Below are 21035 nucleotides of genomic sequence, written 5' to 3' on the forward strand. Positions count from 1 at the left end.
TTACAGAGGGCAGACACGGCTCCTCTCATCTGGGGCAATTTCCCCCCATTTTGGTTTCACCAGAACCCCTTTGGGAATGTCTCCGTCCCCCCAAAAAGCAGCTTTGGGAGCCCCACTGGTGAAAACCCAAACCATGCCATTGTTGGACAAGCAGCTCATTGTTTCCAAGGTCTCCTTCCCTCCAGCCCTGTGCCACCCCCTCCCCACCTCCCCCAGGTCCCCGTTCCTCTCCCAGCCCTGCGGACCCCCAGCCCATTCCCCCCTCCCAGATTTTCCTGGGGATTTGGACCCAGCCCCAAACAGTTCCTATTTTCCCATTTACCCCCAGAAGAGCCGGGCTGAAACACCCCAGGAGCAGGGGAGAAGCCTTAGGGAGAGCAAAGCCCTGGATTCCCAGCCCAAAATGTGGCACAAAGCGGCTCAGAGGGCTCAGGGGGTGCAGCCCCTGCCCCAGCCCAGCCTCAGGGGAGGGTGAGGGTCTCAGCTTACCCAGCCTCTCATAAAAGTCTCCTCCATTCTAGCAAATAACCTTTATGTCCAGGGACTTGCAAAGTTTGCTTTCTCCCTCCAGGGTTAGGCACAGCGGGAGCGACAGAGAAAGCCAGAGCTTGTAGGAGGTTCCTCTGCATAATAACCTCAGAGGAGTTTAGGTCTAAAGACTAAAAGGCTCTATTTACTTTCACTGACAAGGAACAATCTAAGCAGATGTCCTTTGATGGGATTAGTTATTAATCCTTGAATCATGGGTAAATGGGAAAATGATCCATTATTTTCTGCGAAATCCTTCACTACTTTAGATTTCAAGGATGGGGTGGAGGATTGTTAGCAGAGAGGTCTCGACCTGTCTGTTTTGGACATTTTAAAATGTATTTTTACAGTTTGTGCCGTGGAGCGTGACTCTGAAACAAAATTTAAAAAAAAAAAAAAAGAAAAAAAAATCAAGAAAAAGGGGTTTGATTCCACTAACAGCTGAGAACAATGCACTGTGTCAGACAAACTGCAGGGATGGGCTTGGGCATTCCTTGGGTAAATACTGTGAGGTTTAGAATAATAAAAAGAATAAATAAATAAATAAACAATAAAGAAATAATAATGATGGTGATGATGATAATGATGATGGTGATGATGATGATAATAATAATATTAATAATAATAATAATGACAACAATAATAATGAAGATGATGAGGATGCCACCTCCAAAAGCCCGTTCTCCAAGCAGCTCTGGTAACTCTCCTGATGGTTTAGATCCCCCCAACACCTCTGTGTCCTGTGGGCAGCTGTGGTCCGGTGCCTGCTGGGCACTCCATCCCGTGGGATGAGGGAGGGAAGGGAAGAGCTGCCGGGGCTGCCTTGGCTCAGGGACTCGTTTCCCCAAATCCCCGCAGATCTGTGCTGTGAGGGGACGTGCAGCCACAGCAGCGTCCTGCCAAGGGCTGGGTGGCACCAACAGCCCTGCAGGAAGGGCTGGGGGTGCCCAGAGGGGTTCCCCACCCTGGCTCACCCCAAGGCTCAGCCCCCGGGGGAAAACAGGAGCTGGGCTTGCCCTGTGGCCACAGCTCAGCTCTCTGGAGAGAACTCACAGCCCCAGCCAGGCACACACCCCGAGCCTGCTCCACGCAGGGAAAGCAGGAATAGACTCCCAATGAATAATTTACTCTGCTTTCTTTTGATTTGTTCTGATTGTGCACAGCAGTGCAGGCTCGGAGGGGGAAACATGTTCTGATTAAAGATTTATACCGGGCCTATAATTTTGTTGTTGTTGCTTAAATCTACTTCAAAGTGTGAGCAGGGTGGGTGTAAAATAAACACTCTGCAGCAGCTGGGAGCTTTTGGAGCATCTCGGGGTGTGAGTGCACACACCAGTGCAAAGCTTGTGATGCCACAGATGGAAACCCTGTGCTCTGCAAAGGTGCTCTCCCAGGCATCCTCCTCACACCAAATGCAGCCAAAAAGAGATTGAAAGGTCCTCTATCCCCTCAAACTGCCAACTCCAGGTTCCTTCTCCTGAGCTGGGACCACGCCTCAAAAATTAAAAAATGTAAATTGGGCTTTATTCTTTTACTACTCTTCACTATTTCACTGTTCTTTCACAATTCTTTTACTATTCTTTTATTACACTTTTTCTATTCTTCCACTGTTCTTTGAGCACACAGACAGCAGTTTGTGGCTGCAGGGAGTGATGACACCTGGAACTGAAGAGGCTCTAACCAAGGGTCATCCCATACACAAATTCCAGCTTCCACCCTCCCCTGTTACTGAAACTTGGAAATGCAGGCGAGAAAAAGTCCAGCTCCTTCCCAGGCTGCCAGCTGAGTGAGCAGGGCAAAGGATTTTCTCTTTTTTTCCTCCCTTTTCCCCTGGCTGCCACATCCCTGGCGAGCAGAGAGCACCTCTGGCACAAAGGGAGCTGGAGACAAAGGGAATCATCCCCCATTCCCAAAAGTGCCTTCTGATAAACACTCAGGGTTGCCATTCCCAGCTCCAGCTGGCCAGGGGAGAGTTTGGAGAGAGCTTTGTCCAAGAGGCCTGGCTCCCACAGCTCCCAGCCTGATCCTTGGAAAAAGCAGATTGCATCAAATGGCGTTTTCAGCAAAAATGGGTATTTTGGGGCTGGCTGGCAGCGTTCAGCCAGCAGAACATGGCGATACAAAGCCCTGCAAGGAGAAGCCCCTCAGAGTTTCTTGGCTTTGATCCCACTTTTCAAACTCTCTTTTCCCAGGGGTGGGAAGCCAATCTCAGGACGAGGTGGAGAAACCACCAGCAGCCTCAGGAGGGAAGGCAGGGGTGATCCAGGTCCTGCACCACTCACACAGGCTGGAAATCTCACAGGCTGCTGGCATTGTCTCCAGCAAAGAGTCAGGGCATGGTTTGGGTTGTGAGAGAACATAAAACTCACCTTGTCCCTCCCCCTGCCATGGGCAGGGACACCTCCCACTGTCCCAGGCTGCTCCAAGCCCCATCCAGGCTGATCTTGGACACTTCCAGGGATCCAGGGGCAGCCACAGCTTCTCCAGGCACCTGTGCCAGGGTCTCCCACCCTCACAGGGAACAATTCCTTCCCAATATCCCATCTAACCCTGCCCTCTGGCATTGCCATTCCCCCTTGTCCTGTCCCTTCTGTCCCTTATCCAAAGTGCAGAGCCCCTTTAGGCAGTGGAAGGAGCTCTGGGGTCTCCCTGGAACCTTCTCCTCTCAAAGCTGAACACCCCCAGCTCTCCCAGCCTGTCTCCAGAGCAGAGGAGCTCCAGAGCCCTCAGATCATCTCCGTGGCATCCTCTGGAGCAGCTCCTTGTCCTCCCTGTGCTGGGGACCCCAGAGCTGGAGGGAGCTCTGCAGGGGAGGGTCTCAGCAGAGCAGAGGGGCAGAATCCCCCCCATCACACGCTGCCCACGCTGCTGGGGATGAGCCCAGGGCAGTGTTGGCTTTCTGGGCCCAGTGCACACACTCAGTTCCCATCAAACACATCTGGGTGGCTTTACTCCTTCCCAAGGATCTCATTACAGACTGAGGAGCTCATTCCAGACTGAGGAACACGATCTAGACTGAGGAATTAATTCCAGATTGAGGAACTCCTTCTAGACTGAGGAGCTCATTCCAGACTCAGGAGCTCATTCCAGACTCAGGAGCTCGTTCCAGACAGCAGAGGAACTCCAGAGCCCTCAGATCATCTCCATGGCATCCTCTGGAACAGCTCCTTGTCCTCCCTGTGCTGGGGACCCCAGAGCTGGAGGGAGCTCTGCAGGGGAGGGTCTCAGCAGAGCAGAGGGGCAGAATCCCCCCCATCACACGCTGCCCACGCTGCTGGGGATGAGCCCAGGGCAGTGTTGGCTTTCTGGGCCCAGTGCACACACTCAGTTCCCATCAAACACATCTGGGTGGCTTTACTCCTTCCCAAGGATCTCATTACAGACTGAGGAGCTCATTCCAGACTGAGGAACACGATCTAGACTGAGGAATTAATTCCAGATTGAGGAACTCCTTCTAGACTGAGGAGCTCATTCCAGACTCAGGAGCTCATTCCAGACTCAGGAGCTCGTTCCAGACTCAGGAGCTCGTTACAGACTGAGGAGCTCATTCCAGACTGAGGAATTCATTCCAGACTGAGGAGCTCGTTCCAGACTGAGAAACTCGTTCCAGACTGAGGAATTCATTCTAGACTGAGGAGCTCATTCCAGACTGAGGAATTCATTCCAGACTGAGGAACTCATTACAGACTGAGGAACTCGTTCCAGACTGAGGAACACGATCTAGATTGAGGAATTCATTCCAGACTGAGGAGCTCGTTCCAGACTGAGGAACTCGTTCCAGACTGAGGAATTAATTCCAGACTCAGGAGCTCGTTCCAGACTCAGGAGCTCCCCAGGCATGCAGCAGGTGAGACAGTGACCAATGGAAACAGCCCACGGGGACCCGAACCGCCCCACGCTGCAGCCCCGGGATGCCCCAAAGCCTCGCACCCCCTGGAACCCCCATTTCCAGCCTCCTCGGCCGCGGTGATTGACAGCTGTCAATCAGCACCGCGCCGCGCTGCGCTCTGCTGCCACCTGGCGGCCGCTGCGGGGAAACGCACCCACCGCAACCCCCCCAGCGCCCCGAACCGGGACCGGCACCGGCAGAAACCCGGCCTGGAATTTGTTACAGGAGCTTAACCCGGCCTAGAATTTGGGAAAGGAAATAAACCCGGCATTGAATTTGTCAAAGATAATAAACCCAGCCTAGAATTTGTTATAGGAGCTAAACCCGGCCCAGAATTTGGGAAAGGAAATAAAACTGGATTTAAGTTTGTTACAGGAACTAAACCCAGCCTAGAATTTGTTATAGGAAATAAACCCGGCATTGAATTTGTTAAAGGGAGTAAACCTGGCTTTAAGTTTGTTACAGGAACTAAACCCAGCCTGGAATTTGTTACAGGGAATAAACCTGGCCTAGAATTTGTTAAAGGAAATAAACCTGGCTTTGAGTTTGTCAAAGATAATAAACCCAGCCTAGAATTTGTTATAGGAACTAAACCAGGCCTCGAATTTGGGAAAGGAAATAAAACTGGATTTAAGTTTGTTACAGGAACTAAACCCAGCCTAGAATTTGTTATAGGAAATAAACCCGGCATTGAATTTGTTAAAGGGAGTAAACCTGGCTTTAAGTTTGTTACAGGAACTAAACCCAGCCTGGAATTTGTTACAGGGAATAAACTTGGCCTAGAATTTGGGAAAGGAAATAAACCTGGCCTAGAATTTGTTAAAGGAAATAAACCCGGCTTTGAGTTTGTTAAAGGAAATAAAGCAGCGGGCTGGATCCAGGCAGGGATGTCCCCCTGCACGGCTCTTGCAGGGACAAGGTGATTGTTGGGGAGTGACCCCTCGGCCCCGCTCGGCTGCAGTCACGGATTTTTGAGGGTGGGATTTTTGAGGCTGGGATTTTGGAGGGTGGGATTTTTGAGGGTGGGATTTTGGAGGCTGGGATTTTTGAGGTGGGATTTTTTGAGGCCTCTGAGCTCATGGAGCCCAGCTGTTCCCCCAGCACAGCCAAGGCCACCAAGGCAAGACCCACATGCCACGTCCAAGGGTCTGTTGAATCCCTCCAGGGACAGTGACACCACCACAGCGCTGGGAAGCTGTGCCAGTGCCTGATGGCCTTTCCACGAGGGAATTTTCCCAAAATCCCACCTAAAACTGCCCTGGTGCCACCTGAGGCTGTTCCCTCTGCTCCTGTCCCTGTTCCCTGGAGCAGAGCCCGACCCCCCCTGGCTGTCCCCTCCTGTGCAGAGCCACAAGGTCCCCTCCGAGCCCCCTTTTCTCCAGGCTGAGCCCCCCCAGCTCTTTCAGGCACTGCAGCCCCTTCCCCAGCCCTGTTCCCCCCTCTGGACACTCTCCAGCCCCTCAGTCTCTTTCTGGTCACGAGGGGCCCAAAACTGAATCCAGGATTTGGGGTGAGGGCCCCAGGAGGTCCCTGCTGCCCCTCCTCACAGCATTTCTGGGCACATCCTGAATCCAGAGGTGCCCAGCCAGGCTGTGCCACAGCGACCCCACCCCAGAGCCTCCTCCCCCTTGGCATCCTCACAGAAATCCACCTCCAGCTGCAGGGGTAAAGCTCAGCCCAGGGGCAGCTCCAACCCCTCCAGGAAAAGCTTTGGGTTGGAGAGGCAGTGCCCGACCTGCAGGGGGGCTGGGAGGGCCTGAGGGACCCTCACTGTGGGGTGTGGGGGGTGTCCACCCCTGCCCGAGGGGCTGGAACCAGAAACTGAGTGCTGGGAATCACCATCTGCACCAGGAGCATCCCAGGCCATCAAAGAGCATCCCAGGGGAGCCAAGAGCATCCCAGGGGAGCCAAAGGCATCCCAAGAGGAGTCAGGAGCATCTCAGGCCATCAAAGAGCATCCCAGGGGAGCCAGGAGCATCTCAGGGGAGCCAGGAGCATCCCAGAGGAGTCAGGAGCATCCCAGGAGAGCCAGGAGCATCTCAGGAGAGCCAAGAGCATCTCAGGCCATCAAAGAGCATCCCAGGGGAGCCAAAGGCATCCCAAGAGGAGTCAGGAGCATCTCAGGACATCCAAAAGCATCCCAAGGGAGCCAAGAACATCCCAAGGGAGCCAGGAGCATCCCAAGGGAGCCAAGAGTATCCCAGGGGCATCAAAGAGCATTAAGAGCATCCCAGGGGAGCCAGGAGCATCCCAGGAGAGTCAGGAGCATCCCAGGGGAGCCAAAGACATCCCAGGGGAGTCAGGAGCATCCCAGGGGAGCCAGGAGCATCCCAGGGGAGCCAGGAACATCCCAGGGGAACCAGGAGCATCCCAGGGGAGCCACCCTGCCTCAGGGCAGCCTCTCCACCGAGCCAGGGGTGCCCTGGCCCTCAGCCTGGCTGGGCCCTTCCCAGCCAGGGGACAGGGACAGGATCTGGGAAGCCCTGGGCAGGACAGCGGGGTCACCCCTGCTCCTGCATCCCTGCAGCTGCTCCAGCTGGGACCCGATGTCGCCCTGAGTTTTTAAGATTTTCTAAAGCTTCTAATATTTACATTTTTGTAACACACTTTCTCACACCCTTTCTGTAAATAACGTATTGTTTTGCGTTCTTTTATAGAAAAAAAGAAAAATTGAATAAACTGTTGGTTTGTCCAGTGTCATTGGAGAGGTGGCACTTCCACCCTCCAACCCACCGTCCCTTTTAAAAATCTATAAATGTCAAAATCAAAAAAATAAACTACCCTCTTTACCTTAAAAACAACAGCGTGTTCACATCATGGGGTTTTTGTGTCTTACAGTAACATCCACTGCTGTGAGCTCCTGCCCACGTGGCACTGGGGACAGCAGTGTCACCTGAAGCCACCGAGAGCAGGTGACATCCCCTCTCAGCAGGAGCTGGAGGTGGAGCCCTGCCACGCAGAGAGCAGGAAAGAAAGAGCCAGAGGCGTGGAAAATTATCAGAAACGTGTATTTTTTTTTTTTTTTAATAGTAAACCTCTTTACAACAAATATAGTGAAAGAGTTTCCAAACAAAACTCATAAGAATTTCTCATGGTAATTATTATTATTATCATCATCATTTTTTTTTAATATATTTTTTTTTTCCTTATTGTGGAATATACAATGACGCATCACCATACAGCACAAAAAAAGGAATATTGAAAAAACGAAATAGACGTCTCAACCACGTGCTGCAGTCCCTGGGAAGGAGCCACTGATTGTCAAGGGAGCAAGGGAGGGACGGAGCGGGGACAGGGAGTGGGGATGGCGACCCCAGGGCGCGGGAGGTTCTCAGCCAGGCCAGACCCCGAGGCTGCGAACGCTTCAAAGGTGGAATCAGCCGCAGATCCCGGTTCAAACATGGCAAAGTCTCGATACAAACCCTCCCTCCCCTCCCTGCGCTGCTGCCGGGCTCCGGGGGAGCCGCACCCGGGGAGGGGATGCTCCGGTCCCGGCGCTCCGGCTGCTGCTGCCCCGAGCTGCCCGCCCTGGTGCCCAACCCCTTGACTCGCACACACACACACACCCACACACACGGCTGGAGGAGCATCAGGAAAAAAAAAAAAAAAAGAGGTTAAAAAAAAAAAAAAAAAAAAGAGCGAGACAGAGATAAAAACTCAATAAGAACAAGTGAGCCACACCTCAATTGCTCACCACTCAATAACTGATATCAAACCCATCCCCATACTGCAATCTGCCCATCCTCTGGGTGACTCCCTGAGTCATGTGTAAGCATAACGTGATGTTCTATGATATCCCTTTGGCCAGTTGGAGTCACCTGTTCTGGCCATGCTTCTCACAGTTTTTTGTGATTCCACTGGCAGAGCATGAAAAATGGAGAGGTCTTTGATTTATGGGAAGCACTAATTTTTTTTTTTTTTTTTTTTTTTTTTTTTTTTTCTTCCCTTTTAAATTGCTTCTCGAAACAATAAATAAAACTCCTCGGGGGAAGTGCACGTCCTGGTTTGTTTCTACCTGTGCAGCACCCTGGGGGAGGATGCAGAGCTGCCTGTGCTGGGCTGAGCGGGGACATCCAAGGAACCATCACACAGAGAAGCTGACAGGGGGCATCCATGATTTTTATCTTTTTTTTTTTTTTTTTTTCCTTTTAGTGCATCATTTAAAGGGTCTATTCTATTTTACAAAAGTTTTTGCGGACACCCCAGAGTTTGCTAACACCTACCTGCTGAACTGAGCAAAGGGGATGGGGGAGAACCAGGACCTGCCCCGGGGGCTGTGGGGGACAGGAGAGGGAGCAGCAGCTGGGCCACGATGGTCCCCGCTTCTCCAGCATCTGATTTGCCTGCAAATGCTTGGGAAGAGCCCTGGGGAGGAGGGGAGTCATGGCCCAGGGTGGGCTGCTTCACCCCTCGGCCTTGGGGATGCCAGCAGCCCGTGGGGACGTGCCAGCGTGGTCTCAGGAGAGCGTCTGGGGACGTTCCTACGGCTCTGAGGTGGGTCCGGGACTGGAGAGCGAGGAGCTGGGCCGGTCTCAGTGGCACCAGCACGAAAACCTCGCTCTGAAAGCCCATCTGAAGGGAGGAAATGCTTCTCTGACCCCCAGCACAACGCTGGGGTTCCCCCTGGCCCGGGGTGGATGTGGGGGGCTGGGGGGAGACACAGCCAGGGATGGGGACATTGCCAACCCCTCAGTTCTGAAAACCTTCCCAGGGATGGGGACATTGCCAATCCCTCAGTTCCAAAAACCTTCCCAGGGATGGGGAAATTGTCAATCTCTCAGTTCCAAAAACCTTCCCAGGGTGAGGGGATATTGTCAATCCCTCAGTTCCAAAAAACCTTCCCAACCTAGGGGAAATTATCAATCCCTCAGTTCCAAAAACCTTCCCAGGGATGGGGATATTGTCAATCCCTCAGTTCCAAAAACCTTCCCAGGGTGAGGGGATATTAACAATCTCTCAGTTCCCCAAAAACCTGCTCAGCCTGGGGAATATTGCAAATCCCTCAGTCCCCAAAACCTTCCCAGCCTGGGGGACATTGTCAATCCTGTCCCCAAAACCTTCCCAGCCTGGGGGACATTGTCAATCCTCAGTCCCCAAACCCTTCCCAGCCTAGGGGACATTGTCAATCCTGTCCCCAAAACCTTCCCAGCCTGGGGGACATTGTCAATCCTGTCCCCAGGACCTTCCCAGCCTGGGGGATATTGTAAATCCTGTCCCCAAAACCTTCCCAGCCTGGGGGACATTGCCAATCCTGTCCCCAGGACCTTCCCAGCCTGGGGGATATTGTCAATCCTGTCCCCAGGACGTTCCCAGCCTGGGGGACATTGTCAATCCCTCAGTCCCCAAACCCTTCCCAGCCTGGGGGACATTGCCAATCCTGTCCCCAAAACCTTCCCAGCCTGGGGCACATTGCCAATCCTGTCCCCAGGACCTTCCCAGCCCGGCTGGAGCCGGTCCTGGCGCAGCCCGAGCCACACCACCCTCTTCTGGCCCAAGCCGAGCACGTTCCAGGCACGGCTCCAGAGAACGGAGCTGGGCAGGAACCGGGCTTTCCCCTGGCCAGGGAGAAGAGGGGAGCCGGAAGGAGCTCCAGGGTCCCCATTCCTCCCGGAGTGGCAGAGATCCAGAGCATCCCTGCACAGCCCGCTCCTCCAAGGCTCGCTAAATCACCCCCGGGGGCTGCTGACCCCCGGAGCCAGGGGGACACGCCGGCGTGTTGGGAACCCTGTGGAAAAGCAGCCCTGGAAGTGCCCGTTGCCGAGGGGCTGCTCCTGCCCAGGGTCTGGGACATGGAAATTTGGGGAGCAGGGAGCCCGGGGAGGGGTGCACGGGAAGAGCCAAGAGGGTTAAACAAGAAATCGCTGTACAACTCGGCCATGTCCAAAGTCAGTATTATTACAATATACTCTGACAAAAATATAATCTCATTTCATATCAACAAAAGAAAAAAAAAACCAAAAAAACAAACAAACAAAAAAAAAAAAACAAACCAGTTTTCTGTACTGTTACCATTGCTAACAGATTGAAACTCGCTATTTACAGTTACAGTAGCCAGGTAAAATACTACAGGTGAGAGACCAGAGAGAGGAGGGGCAGAGGAACAGAAGGGAGAGAAAATCACCAGGGGAAAGGGGAAAATAAAGGGGGAAAGGCCCTCTTACACCCCGAGTGTGGCTTCCTGCATTGGACAAGGAAGGGTGGTGGATGGAGGTAGTGAAAACATAATACTTGGTTTATGGGTGTGGGTGGGGTTTTTTGTGGAAAGGAAAACTGAAAAAAAAAATTAATAAAAGTGAAGTGAGAGGGGAAGGTGGAATAAAAGGATGAACACGGGAAAGGGAAACCAGAGCAAACCTTCAGCTGAAGCCCACTGTTAGACACTCTCCCACAGCTCAGGGAGAGGTGGATGGGGATGAATTTTCACCACTTTGGATGGTGAAAATCCCCCAAACATCCCCAAATTGTGCTCCCAGCTGGAGAGAAGGGAGGCAGGATGTGGCAGCCAGGACGGCAGAGCTAAGGAGTGGCTGGGAAGATGCTCCTTCCCCACCTGAGGGATGCTCTCCCTAGGAGGGCAGAGGGGACCCCCAGAGCACCAAGTGCCCCTCAGCCCCAGCCAAGCTCTGGGCTGGCAGCAGCAGCTCACAGCCTTGTCCCCAGAACTGGCGACAAACACCCCAATTCAGGCCCAAAGTGATGGGGGAAATCCCCCAGCCAAGCAACACAAGGGGAGAAAAAAGTGTAAGAAGTGAAATTTTCAAAGAAAATGTGGGGGTTTTTGTAAATTTGCTTTTTCCTTGGTTTGTTGAAATTATTCTGGAGAGGAAGAGGGAAGTGAAAAAAGGGAGACGGAAAAGGAAACATGTTCTTTCTCTTTGCCCCAGTTTAGCCCAGGCCCACACGTGGCCCATCACCACCAGCTCTGGATTTAATACTTCCACTGCCCCCAGACCCCAACCCTGGCGGGGGCCTCAAACACCCCAGAGCAACAACCCCCTCCCCAAGGGACCCCCGGAGTCTCCCTGCCACAACCACAACCCCCGTGGGGGCTCGGGTGCCCCTGCCAGCACCACAACCACTGCCAGCCTGCCCCCAGCACCAAGCCCTTCATCCAAACCTCCGGCACAGGCAGGCTCCCTGCCACCCCCAAAACACCCCTAGAGCAGGGGTCACCCTGTCCTCGTGCTGACCGCCTGAACCCAGCTGACCACCCAACCCCAGCTGACCACCCAACCCCAGCTGACCATCCAACCCCAGCTGACCATCCAAGCTCAGCTGACCATGTAACTCCAGCTGACCACCTGAACCCAGCTGACCATCCAACCCCAGCTGACCACCCAACCCCAGCTGACCATCCAAGCCCAGCTGACCATGCAATTCCAGCTGACCATGCAATTCCAGCTGACCATGTAACTCCAGCTGACCACCTGAACCCAGCTGACCATCAAACCCAGCTGACCATCAAACCCCAGCTGACCATCCAAGCCCAGCTGACCATCAAACCCCAGCTGACCATCCAAGCCCAGCTGACCATCCAACCTCAGCTGACCATCCAAGTCCAGCTGACCAAGCCCAGCTGACCACCCAACCTCAGCTGACCACCTGAACTCAGCTGACCATCCAAGCCCAGCTGACCGTCAGCCCAACCCCAGCTGACCACGTCCACAGCCCCCAGAGCGGGCAGGACCATCCCCACTGATCCATCACCATCCTCACTGCTCCCAGGCAGTGTTTTAGGCCCTTTTTAGTGCCCTTCCCACTATTTTAGGTTCTATCCATCATTTAGGGTCCTGCTCCATCCCCAGATCTCCTCCAGGGCTGGGCAGGTGACTTCCCACCCCATCCTTGCTCCTACAGCTGCCGGCAGCAGCGTCACCTGAGCCACACCCTGTGACCTTCCTCCTTCCTTCCTTCCATCCTCCTCCTCTCTGCACCAAACCCGGCCATGCCAGCACACACTGGGCACAGCTCCAGGGGATGAACCCCCCGCTCTGCCCCTGCCCTCACCACGCTGCTCCTGGCACCAGCCCACCCCAGCCAGCCCCGCAGCGGCACAGACACCCCAAAAACCAGCACGGACACCCCAAAAAACAGCTTTGCCAAGCCCCGGGAAAGACCAGCCTTCCCAGGCCGGGGGTCACAGCCCCCACGTGTGCCAGCCCCCCGGCTCAGCCCCCTGGCACCCCTGGCACCCCGCGGGGAGGGGGCCGTGCCGCTGCCCCCACCCCGCCTTACCTGCGCTCAGGTGCGGGCTGGAGGATCCACAGAGAGTTTAGAAGGTAAAGATCAGAAACAGACTTTGGTAAGTAACCACACGTTTAGAAAGGAATATATCAGTTTGGAAACATCTCAGTGCATACTTCTTATATGAAAATATACACAAATGTATTTCATTCTCCAAAAAAGGAACAATTAAAAACAAAAGCAAACTAGCCCAAACACAATATATTAGCTGTTTTTTTGTTGGTTTTTTTCTTTTTTTCTTGTTGTTGTCATCCTTTAAAATCTTTAACGCTACACTTTGTTCAGGTTACACTTTTTTTGTCTTTTTTTTTTTTTTTTGTAAATGTTTTTTTTTCTTCATGCATTTTACACCTTTATAGCCTTTGAGAATAAATAAGCTCCATTTTGCTTCCACATCTCTAAAAACTGCAGCATTTTAACTATTGTCATTTAAATCGTGCAATTTTTTTTTGCAACACCCCTTTTTAAAAAATGGAAAATATATATATATTTTAAAACTAAACCCTATACAACGCAAAAAATCCAAATTAAAAAAAAAATTATACACAATTGTAACTGTCAACAGTACAGATGAGCACGAGAAATAAAATTAGATCAGAAACATATTTATAGAAGCACAAAGGAGGGTGTTGGTTTCTTAGATTGTCATTCTTCTCGTTGTCTTTTGAAAATTAGGAGGAGTTTACCAGATACTACAGTCTGGAGGGGGAAATAAAGGATAATGACCCGGACAAAAAAAAAAAAAAAAGAATATAATAATAAAATAACCCCAAGCCCCCAACAAAGTAAAGACCCTGACAAACAGCCCCCAAACCCTTTTCACTGCGACGTGAAGCCAACACCGTGTCTGGCCCGGGCACCCCTGCCTCCCCACGAGCCCGTGGCACCAACCCTGAGCTTTACCTGGCCATGCCACCAGCCCAGGGCTGTACCTGGCCATGCCACCAGCCCAGGGCTGTACCTGCCCGTGGCACCAGCCCAGGGCTGTGCCTGCCCGTGCCATCAGCCCAGAGCTGTACCTGCCCCTGGCACCAGCCCTGAGCTTTACCTGGCCATGCCACCAGCCCAGGGCTGTACCTGCCCGTGCCACCAGCCCAGGGCTGTCCCTGCCCTTGGCACCAGCTCAGAGCTGTACCTGCCTGTGGCACCAGCTCAGAGCTGTACCTGACTATGGCACCAGCCCAGAGCTGTACCTGCCCGTGGCACCAGCCCAGGGCTGTACCTGGCCATGCCACCAGCCCAGGGCTGTACCTGGCCATGCCACCAGCCCAGGGCTGTACCTGCCCCTGGCACCAGCCCAGGGATCGTCGAGTGCCGCGGCTGCAGCTCCGCTCCGGCGCCTTCCCCGCCAGGCAGATCTGAACCTGCATCTGCCTAACCCAGCGTTTGTCTCGTTTGTCTCTTGCGTTTTGTGGTTTCCAGCCTCTCAGCTTCCAGGCAGAAGTGTGAACTTGGGAGTCAGGGCATGAAGTTAATGAGCAAAAATGGGGTTTTTTTGGTTTTTTTTCCCCCCCTCCTGACGGTTGCTCCGCACCGACGGCGTCGAGTGCCGGGGGGTCTCCGCTGCCGTCTCCTCGCCGGGGTCTCTGGAGCCAGCTGCTCCGCTGGGCCCTCCTGCCACGCTGCTCCTGGCGGGGCAGACCCCGGTTCGTTGGGTCGAGTTTGTTTTTTGTGAAGAAGAACAAAATAAAAATACAAAAACGAGAGCGATGAGACGTCATTATCCCGCCTAATTTCCAAAGCAAGGCCGTGCAAAGAGCTCAGGTGCGCGTCCAGGTACGTCCGGCGTGGCCGGGTCGGCGCAGGCGAGGAAGACCACGGTCCACAGCATCTCTCCTGCTTCCCCAAGGACTGGCAGGGATGAGGGAGGGAGGCAGATCCGCTTCCGACGCCGACATTCCGGAGGTGAGAGCCGAGCCTGTCCCTGGTACCCGCTGGGTTGGCTTGGGAGGGGACACGGGGGGGTTCAACTGCACAAAACCTGCCAGGGCTCCTTTCCTGCTCTTGCCCACCCAAAGCCTTCCCGGAGCACGGGAACGGGAGAGGGAATTCCAAATTTATGGTTGGAAAAGAATAAAGCCGTCATTTGGGTGGAAAAGCCTTTGTGGCAGGAATTTGGTCTTTCGAGGTCTGGAGGGGGGGTTTGATCTGGCACATCTCTCCATGCCTTGATCCACGAGCAGGGATGTTGGAGAGGGCACCCAGAACGCCGGCACTGCTGAGCACCCACCCTGACCCCTTCACCAGGTGTCCACACAAAACCAGCTCCTAATTTTCACCCAGCTTCGGAAGGATTTCCTCTCCTCCTCCAACCACTCCCTATTCATTGCACAATAATCATCAGCACTTTTTTTTTTCTTGGTTTTTTTCCAATTAGAAACTTTGTGATAAATGCTTGGTTGGGAAAAGTTTGCAAAACCCCTCATCCTGGGACGTTTTTATGCCATCTGCCTCATTCCAAGGCTGAGCTGGCTGCTGACACCCAGCAGAGGGGTCCAGGAGGGGGATAAACCCCACCCTGACTCAGCTCCTCTCCCTCTGCTCTGTCTCAGCTGCCTGAACCCCAGGCAGCTCCCAGCTCCCCCGCAGCCCCCCAAGGCTGGCAAAGGTGGCATCCGGGCAGGTTTTGTGCCAGTTTGGGACTGCGAGCCCAGGGGTGAGGGGGGCTGGGGTGGCCCTGCACAGGGTGATAGGGCAGCAGGCTGGGAGGGGGATGGGGGACCAGCATGAGCACCTGCAGGGAGAAAGCCCATCCCTAATGGCTGTGCCAGCCAGGAACGGTCCCTTCTCCTCCAAACCCTCCAACCATGAGCAGGTTGATGCATTTTGGGATCAGGGAACCAAGACCCATCCCTGGGAAACTGCCAGAGCAAGCGGCAACATGAGGAAATTCCTCAGTTTTTCCTTTTTCCTTCCACTAAATCACTGCTCAAGGCTCAAGGAGATTTTCTGCACAGCTCACTATTGCCTTTTGAGGTCTAGAAACCTTCAGGCAAAATCTCATTAGGATCATTACTTCAGTTGCATCTTTCAGTAAAAAAATAATTTCTTCCCAATTTCCTCATTTAAAGCTTTGGCCCAGGTGCAATGGGAACCCATTTCTGAAATGCTTTTATGGACGTTGTTTGCTAAAATCCACAACTTGCTCTCAAAACCAGCACTAAGATGCCCTCTCCACACACCTGCTGTGCCCAGTGGAGGTGAGGGAAACAGGAACTCCAGTGTTCCAGTGAGCCTGGTCAGGAACAGCAGAGTTCCCTGCTCAGGTAGGAAGGATGCTGTCTGCATCCACTTGTCAGGCAAACAGAACTGAGCCTTAAAAATCTGCCTCTTACTCCTGCTGCAGCTTCCCAGGATGCAGGAGCCTCAAGCAGGCTGTGGATGTGGCTGCATCCCCACCTCCCTTCCCAGCTGGTTTAGGAAAACCCTTCTGGAGGAAAACCTGTGCCTCCCAAAGCCCTTCAAGCTCCCAGAGAGCTGACTCACGTCTGAACTGCCCCTCCCTGCACAGGGACCCAGGGGAATGGCCAGGAAGGAGCATTTTGGGGTGCTCTGTGCCCCATCTGCCCCCGGAGCCCATCCTGCCACAGGTGCTCTGCCTCAGGGCTACGGTCCCACTTCCCAAGGGGGTCCTGCTGGCCAGCGTGGAGCATCCCTAGGGGCTGCTGGTTTTGGTGAGGACACTGATATCCCACTCCAGCCCCCATCCCCACACCCCGGGCCGCTCCCGAGCGCCGTACGTACTGCATGCGTCGCCTGCTGCGCTAGAATGAATGCCTACAAAATCCTAAAGCTATTTCTCAGGCAGTTTATGATAATTTCCCCCCCCTACCCCACCCCAGCTCCATCCCCATCACCCGTTTTGCCCTCCCCCGCCCCTCCCAGCCCCTCCCGGAGCTCCCAGGGATGGTGGGGACCCGTTATGTGACCCAGGTATCCAACCGCATGCGCTTTACGGAGGGGCTCTCCCCCTCGGGCTCGCTGCTGGGTCGCAGGAGGCCCAGGGAGGAGCCAAAATCGGGGCGGGCGGGGTCGTCCCGCTCGCCGCTGCCCTCGTAGGAGCTGGTGTTGCTGCTGAGGCTGTCGACGGGCGAGCGGCCGGTGGGCTCGTGCCGGGGCTGGTGGGGGAAGGTGCTGAGCGGGGTGGCAGTGTTCCTCTCCCGGTTGGGCGAGACGGGCTCTGACTTGATGCTGATGTTGGGGTTGGTGTTGACAGTCAAAGTGGTGGTGTGGGACAAGTGGCTCCCTTGTCTGGGCATCCCGGAGGTGGGGGGAAGAGGTTGGGAAAGGAGGAGGAGAGCAGAAGGAGAGGAAGGGGGGAGAAAAAGATGGAGGAGGAGATAAGGGGAAATCTCTCATTATTATCTTTTTGGTGGCCTTCTACCCTCCAGTGCACAGAATTCAGAACTTGCACACTCTACAGCCAAATGAACCCATGATTATAAACCTGGATTAGATTATTAATCTGGATGCATAAACAGAATTATGACTTCAGAATCATGTACCAGGATGCATCACCACAGAGCTAGGATCAGGCCCTGTGGGCAGCATTCCTCTTCCCCCAGCACCCCATGATCCAGCCTCAATCCCCCCCACTGTCCCTCAGCAGTGGCCCAAAGGCATGGGTGGCCCTACAGCTCTGCCCCTGCACCCCTGGGCTGCACAGACCCAGTACATGGCTCAGCCAGGTGGTTTTGCTCAAAACTGGGAACCTCCTCAACCTCTACAACACAAAATTTTGTCCAAGCTTTCTACACACCCTATGGCCCCACGGGTGCAGGAGGTACTGGCAGCTACTGAGGAAACTGCTGCCTGTCCTTCCTGGAAAACATGCACCAGGCAGGGAGGAAACACTGAACTCCTACACAAAAACCTGGTCCATCCATCCATTCCTCCACCCATCCACCTATCCCACCCCTTCATCTGTCCATCTATCCTTCCAGTCCTCTATTCATTCCTGTTCATCTCTCCATCCATCCATCCATCCATCCATCCATCCATCCATCCATCCATCCATCCCTTCATGGTGGAAATGTGTCTTTGGCTCAGGGGCTGGGGCAGTCATTGATTCCCCCTCTTCAATTCCTGCCTTTGTCCCATGGTCTCAATGTGATCATGGGCACGTGGCTTAAATCTTTATTTTGACTGTAATTCTGTGTGTGGATGCCTTATTCCAGAGTAAAAGCAGATCCACTTCAAAAATCCTGCTCTAAGATGCAAGTGCCTGCATTTTCTGCCCTGGAGAAAAGCAATCTCTTTGCAATAGAAAAAGCCACTTTTCTTCTATACCAGCAGGGCACAATTCCAGGCACCTTACCCTGCAACATCCATCCCATCCAACACTGCCCCTGGCCCATTCTCAGCTCCCCCCAGGAGAGTGCAGGGATCAATCCCACTGCGGACAGGCAGCAGGATGAGCTCTGGGAGCATCCCCAAGCACCCTGATCTCAGCCAGGGACTCTGGGTCACCCTTTGAGCCACAGGGCCAGGACTGCCCAGACCTCACCAGCCAGCCGTGCACAGGCACACAGCTCCTGACCCCCAGGAACACAGCGTGGACCCATCCTGGAGAGCCCAGGGAGCAGTCAGCTGGGGCTGGCACCCTCAGAACCCCCATCTCCCCCTTGTGTCACTCACATTAAGTTTCCTAGTGACACTGGGACCAGGTGCTGCTGCTGCGGCTGCTGCTGCGGCTGCTGCTGCTGCTGCTGTTGTTGCTGCTGCTGCTGTTGCTGCTGCTGCTGCTGCTGCTGCTGTTGCTGCTGCTGCTGCTGCTGCCAGGCAGAGATGTTGCCAAGGGACAGCCCTCCAGGTGAGCTGAAGGCCGGCAGCGAGGAGAGCTCAGCGCTTGTCAGCTGATAATCTGCAAGGGAGGGAGCCCTGCAGTCACTTCCATGTCAAACCTGCCCCCACAGTGCCCCGAGCACTCAGGGAGGATGGAGACACACAGGGGACACAAACACTCCACGGATGGGGTGTCAGTGCACAGGGATGCTGGCCAGAGGACACAGCTCGTGTGTGTGCATGGCTTGTGCTGGAGTCACAGAACCAATCGGGCTGGAAAAGACCTCTGAGATCCAGTCCAATCCATGACCAAACACTGCCTCAGCAAAGGGACATTTAGAGGCCACTGAGTCCAACATGCAGGGACACTTTCCACTATCCCAGGTTGATCCCTGTTCAACCTGGCCTTGGACACCTCCAGCAATTGAGTCCAACATGCAGGGACACCTTCCACTATCCCAGGTTGATCCCTGTTCAACCTGGCCTTGGACACCTCCAGCAACGGGGCAGCCAGGGCTTCTCCGGGCAGTTTGAGCCAGCACCTCACCACCCTCAGTGTAAACCATTTCCTCCTTACATCCACTTGTCTTCCAGCCTCAGGGCACGAGCTCTGGCAGGACCTCCACCTCCACACCTCCCACCAGTGCCCCTGCCCCCAGGCACAGCAGTGGCCATGATGCAGCCGTGTCTGGCTCCCCCAGGGAGGGCCCTGAACACGCGAGAGCCCCAGAGCCCCTTCAGCCAAATGGACAGAGCACAGACACAGCTCCTCCCCTGCTGGAGCAGAGAACCCTGGCAGCTGGCACCCACCTGTGCCTGGGGCACCCCTACCTGTACCTGGGGCATCCCCACCTGTACCTAGGGCAGCCCACTTGTACCTGGGGCATCCCCACCTGTGCCTGGGGCACCCCTACCTGTACCTGGGGTATCCCCACCTGTACCTGGGGCACCCCCACTGTGCCTGGGGTATCCCCACCTGTACCTAGGGCATCCCACCTGTACCTGGGGCACCCCTACCTGTACCTGGGGCATCCCCACCTGTGCCGGGGGCACCCTCATCTCTGCCTGGGCATCCCCACCTGGCCCCCTCACTGTGCCTGGGGCACCCTCATCTGTGCCTGGGGCACCCCTACCTGTACCTGGGGCATCCCCACCTGTGCCGGGGGCACCCTCATCTCTGCCTGGGCATCCCCACCTGGGCCTGGGGCACCCACATCTGTGCCTGGGGCATCCCCAATGGTGACTGGGGCAATCCCACCTGTGCTTGAGGCACCCTCACCTGTACCTGGGGCACCCTCACCTGTACCTGGGGCACCCTCACCTGTACCTGGGCATCCCCACCTGGGCCTGGGCATCGCCACCTGTGCCTGGGGCACCCTCATCTGTACCTAGGCATCCCCACCTGGGCCTGGGGCACCCTCACTGTGCCTGGGCACTCTCACCTATACCTGGGGCATCCCCACCTGTACCTGGGGCCACCCCACCTGTGCCTGGGGCACCCTCACCTGTGCCTGGGGCGTACCTGGGACAGCCCCACACACGCCTGGGGCACCCCACGCGCGCCGTGTCCCGGGTGGCAGCAGGGGGCGCTCCCTGCCCGCCATGGGGACACGGAGCTGTCACCGTGCCCCCCCCATCCAGGGCACCCCGGGACCCTCTCCCACACTGTTCCCACCCCATCCAGGGCACCCCGCACCCCGGGACCCCTCTCCCCACACTGTTCCCCCCCCCTCCACGGGCCCCCCATGCCCCGGTACTGCCCCACCACCCTTGCAGGGCAATGCCTGTCCCATCCAGAGCCCACTGAAAATCCCAGAGGGGCACCTCATACCAGGGGGGATTTTACACAGGGTGTGAATGCTGGTGGAGGAAGCCAGGGAGGAAAGTGCTGCTCCTTGAGGAGATGGTCAAACCTTGGTCAGCCATCTCAGGCTGACACAGACACCCAGCAAACCCTCCTCACACCCTCTCCTCCCCCCTTCTAGCTCTAATTTTGGGTGTCTCGTGGTTTCAGCTGTCCCCACCCCAGCAGCACACACAGAGGTGGCTGTGCTGCTGCTGAACTGCTGCCAAACCCCCGGCACACCCCACCCAATATCCTGGCACGGGGCTCCCTGCTCCACACCACCCTCCACCCCCTGCACCAGCTGCTCTGGTTTGGGAGCTCCTGACACTCACTGGGGGCAGTGGCTGCCCCTGCAGCCCCCACCAGGGCTTGAGCTGGAGCTGCCCCAGATCACAGAGCAGGGAATGGGCAGGTGTGACAGCCCAGCACAGGAAAGGGCACAGAACTCTGGCCAGAGGGCAGCTCAGCACAGCTGCACCAGCCTGGAATCCAGGCAATACCCAACTAACAGGTGAGTCCTGGGAAGAATAAGTGGCTGGGAGTTTGCTCAGGGCATCTGCAGCCCTCCACCTTACACAATGACCACCTCTGCAGCATCACAGAATCACGGAATTATTTAGGCTGGAAAGGCTGTCCAAGACCATTGAGTCCAATTGTTCCCCCAGCACTGCCAAGGCCACCACTAAGCCATGTCCCCAAGTGTCACAGTCCCGTTGTCCTGGTCTCTGTGACCCCACAGTGCCC

The 21035-nt window shown here is 55.0% G+C and overlaps 1 protein-coding gene across 14 annotated transcripts in view; it reads right to left on the minus strand.

The window, feature by feature from the left end:
* Positions 1 to 12720: 12720 nt before the first annotated feature.
* Positions 12721 to 21035, minus strand: part of MEF2D (myocyte enhancer factor 2D) — an 81529-nt gene continuing 73214 nt past the window's right edge. For all 14 annotated transcript variants that reach the window (XM_041397320.1, XM_041397315.1, XM_041397319.1 and 11 more), the window contains 2 exons: positions 18299 to 18524; positions 12721 to 16912 (listed from right to left, as the gene is read on the minus strand). In XM_041397320.1, the coding sequence (XP_041253254.1) occupies positions 16582 to 16912; positions 18299 to 18524 (557 nt within the window). In that variant the 3' untranslated portion in view covers positions 12721 to 16581. The remainder of the gene's footprint in view (positions 16913 to 18298; positions 18525 to 21035) is intronic.

This window comes from Onychostruthus taczanowskii, unplaced genomic scaffold (assembly GCF_017590055.1).
Source record: "Onychostruthus taczanowskii isolate IOZ18803 unplaced genomic scaffold, ASM1759005v1 scaffold138, whole genome shotgun sequence".
Classification (NCBI taxonomy): domain Eukaryota; kingdom Metazoa; phylum Chordata; class Aves; order Passeriformes; family Passeridae; genus Onychostruthus; species Onychostruthus taczanowskii.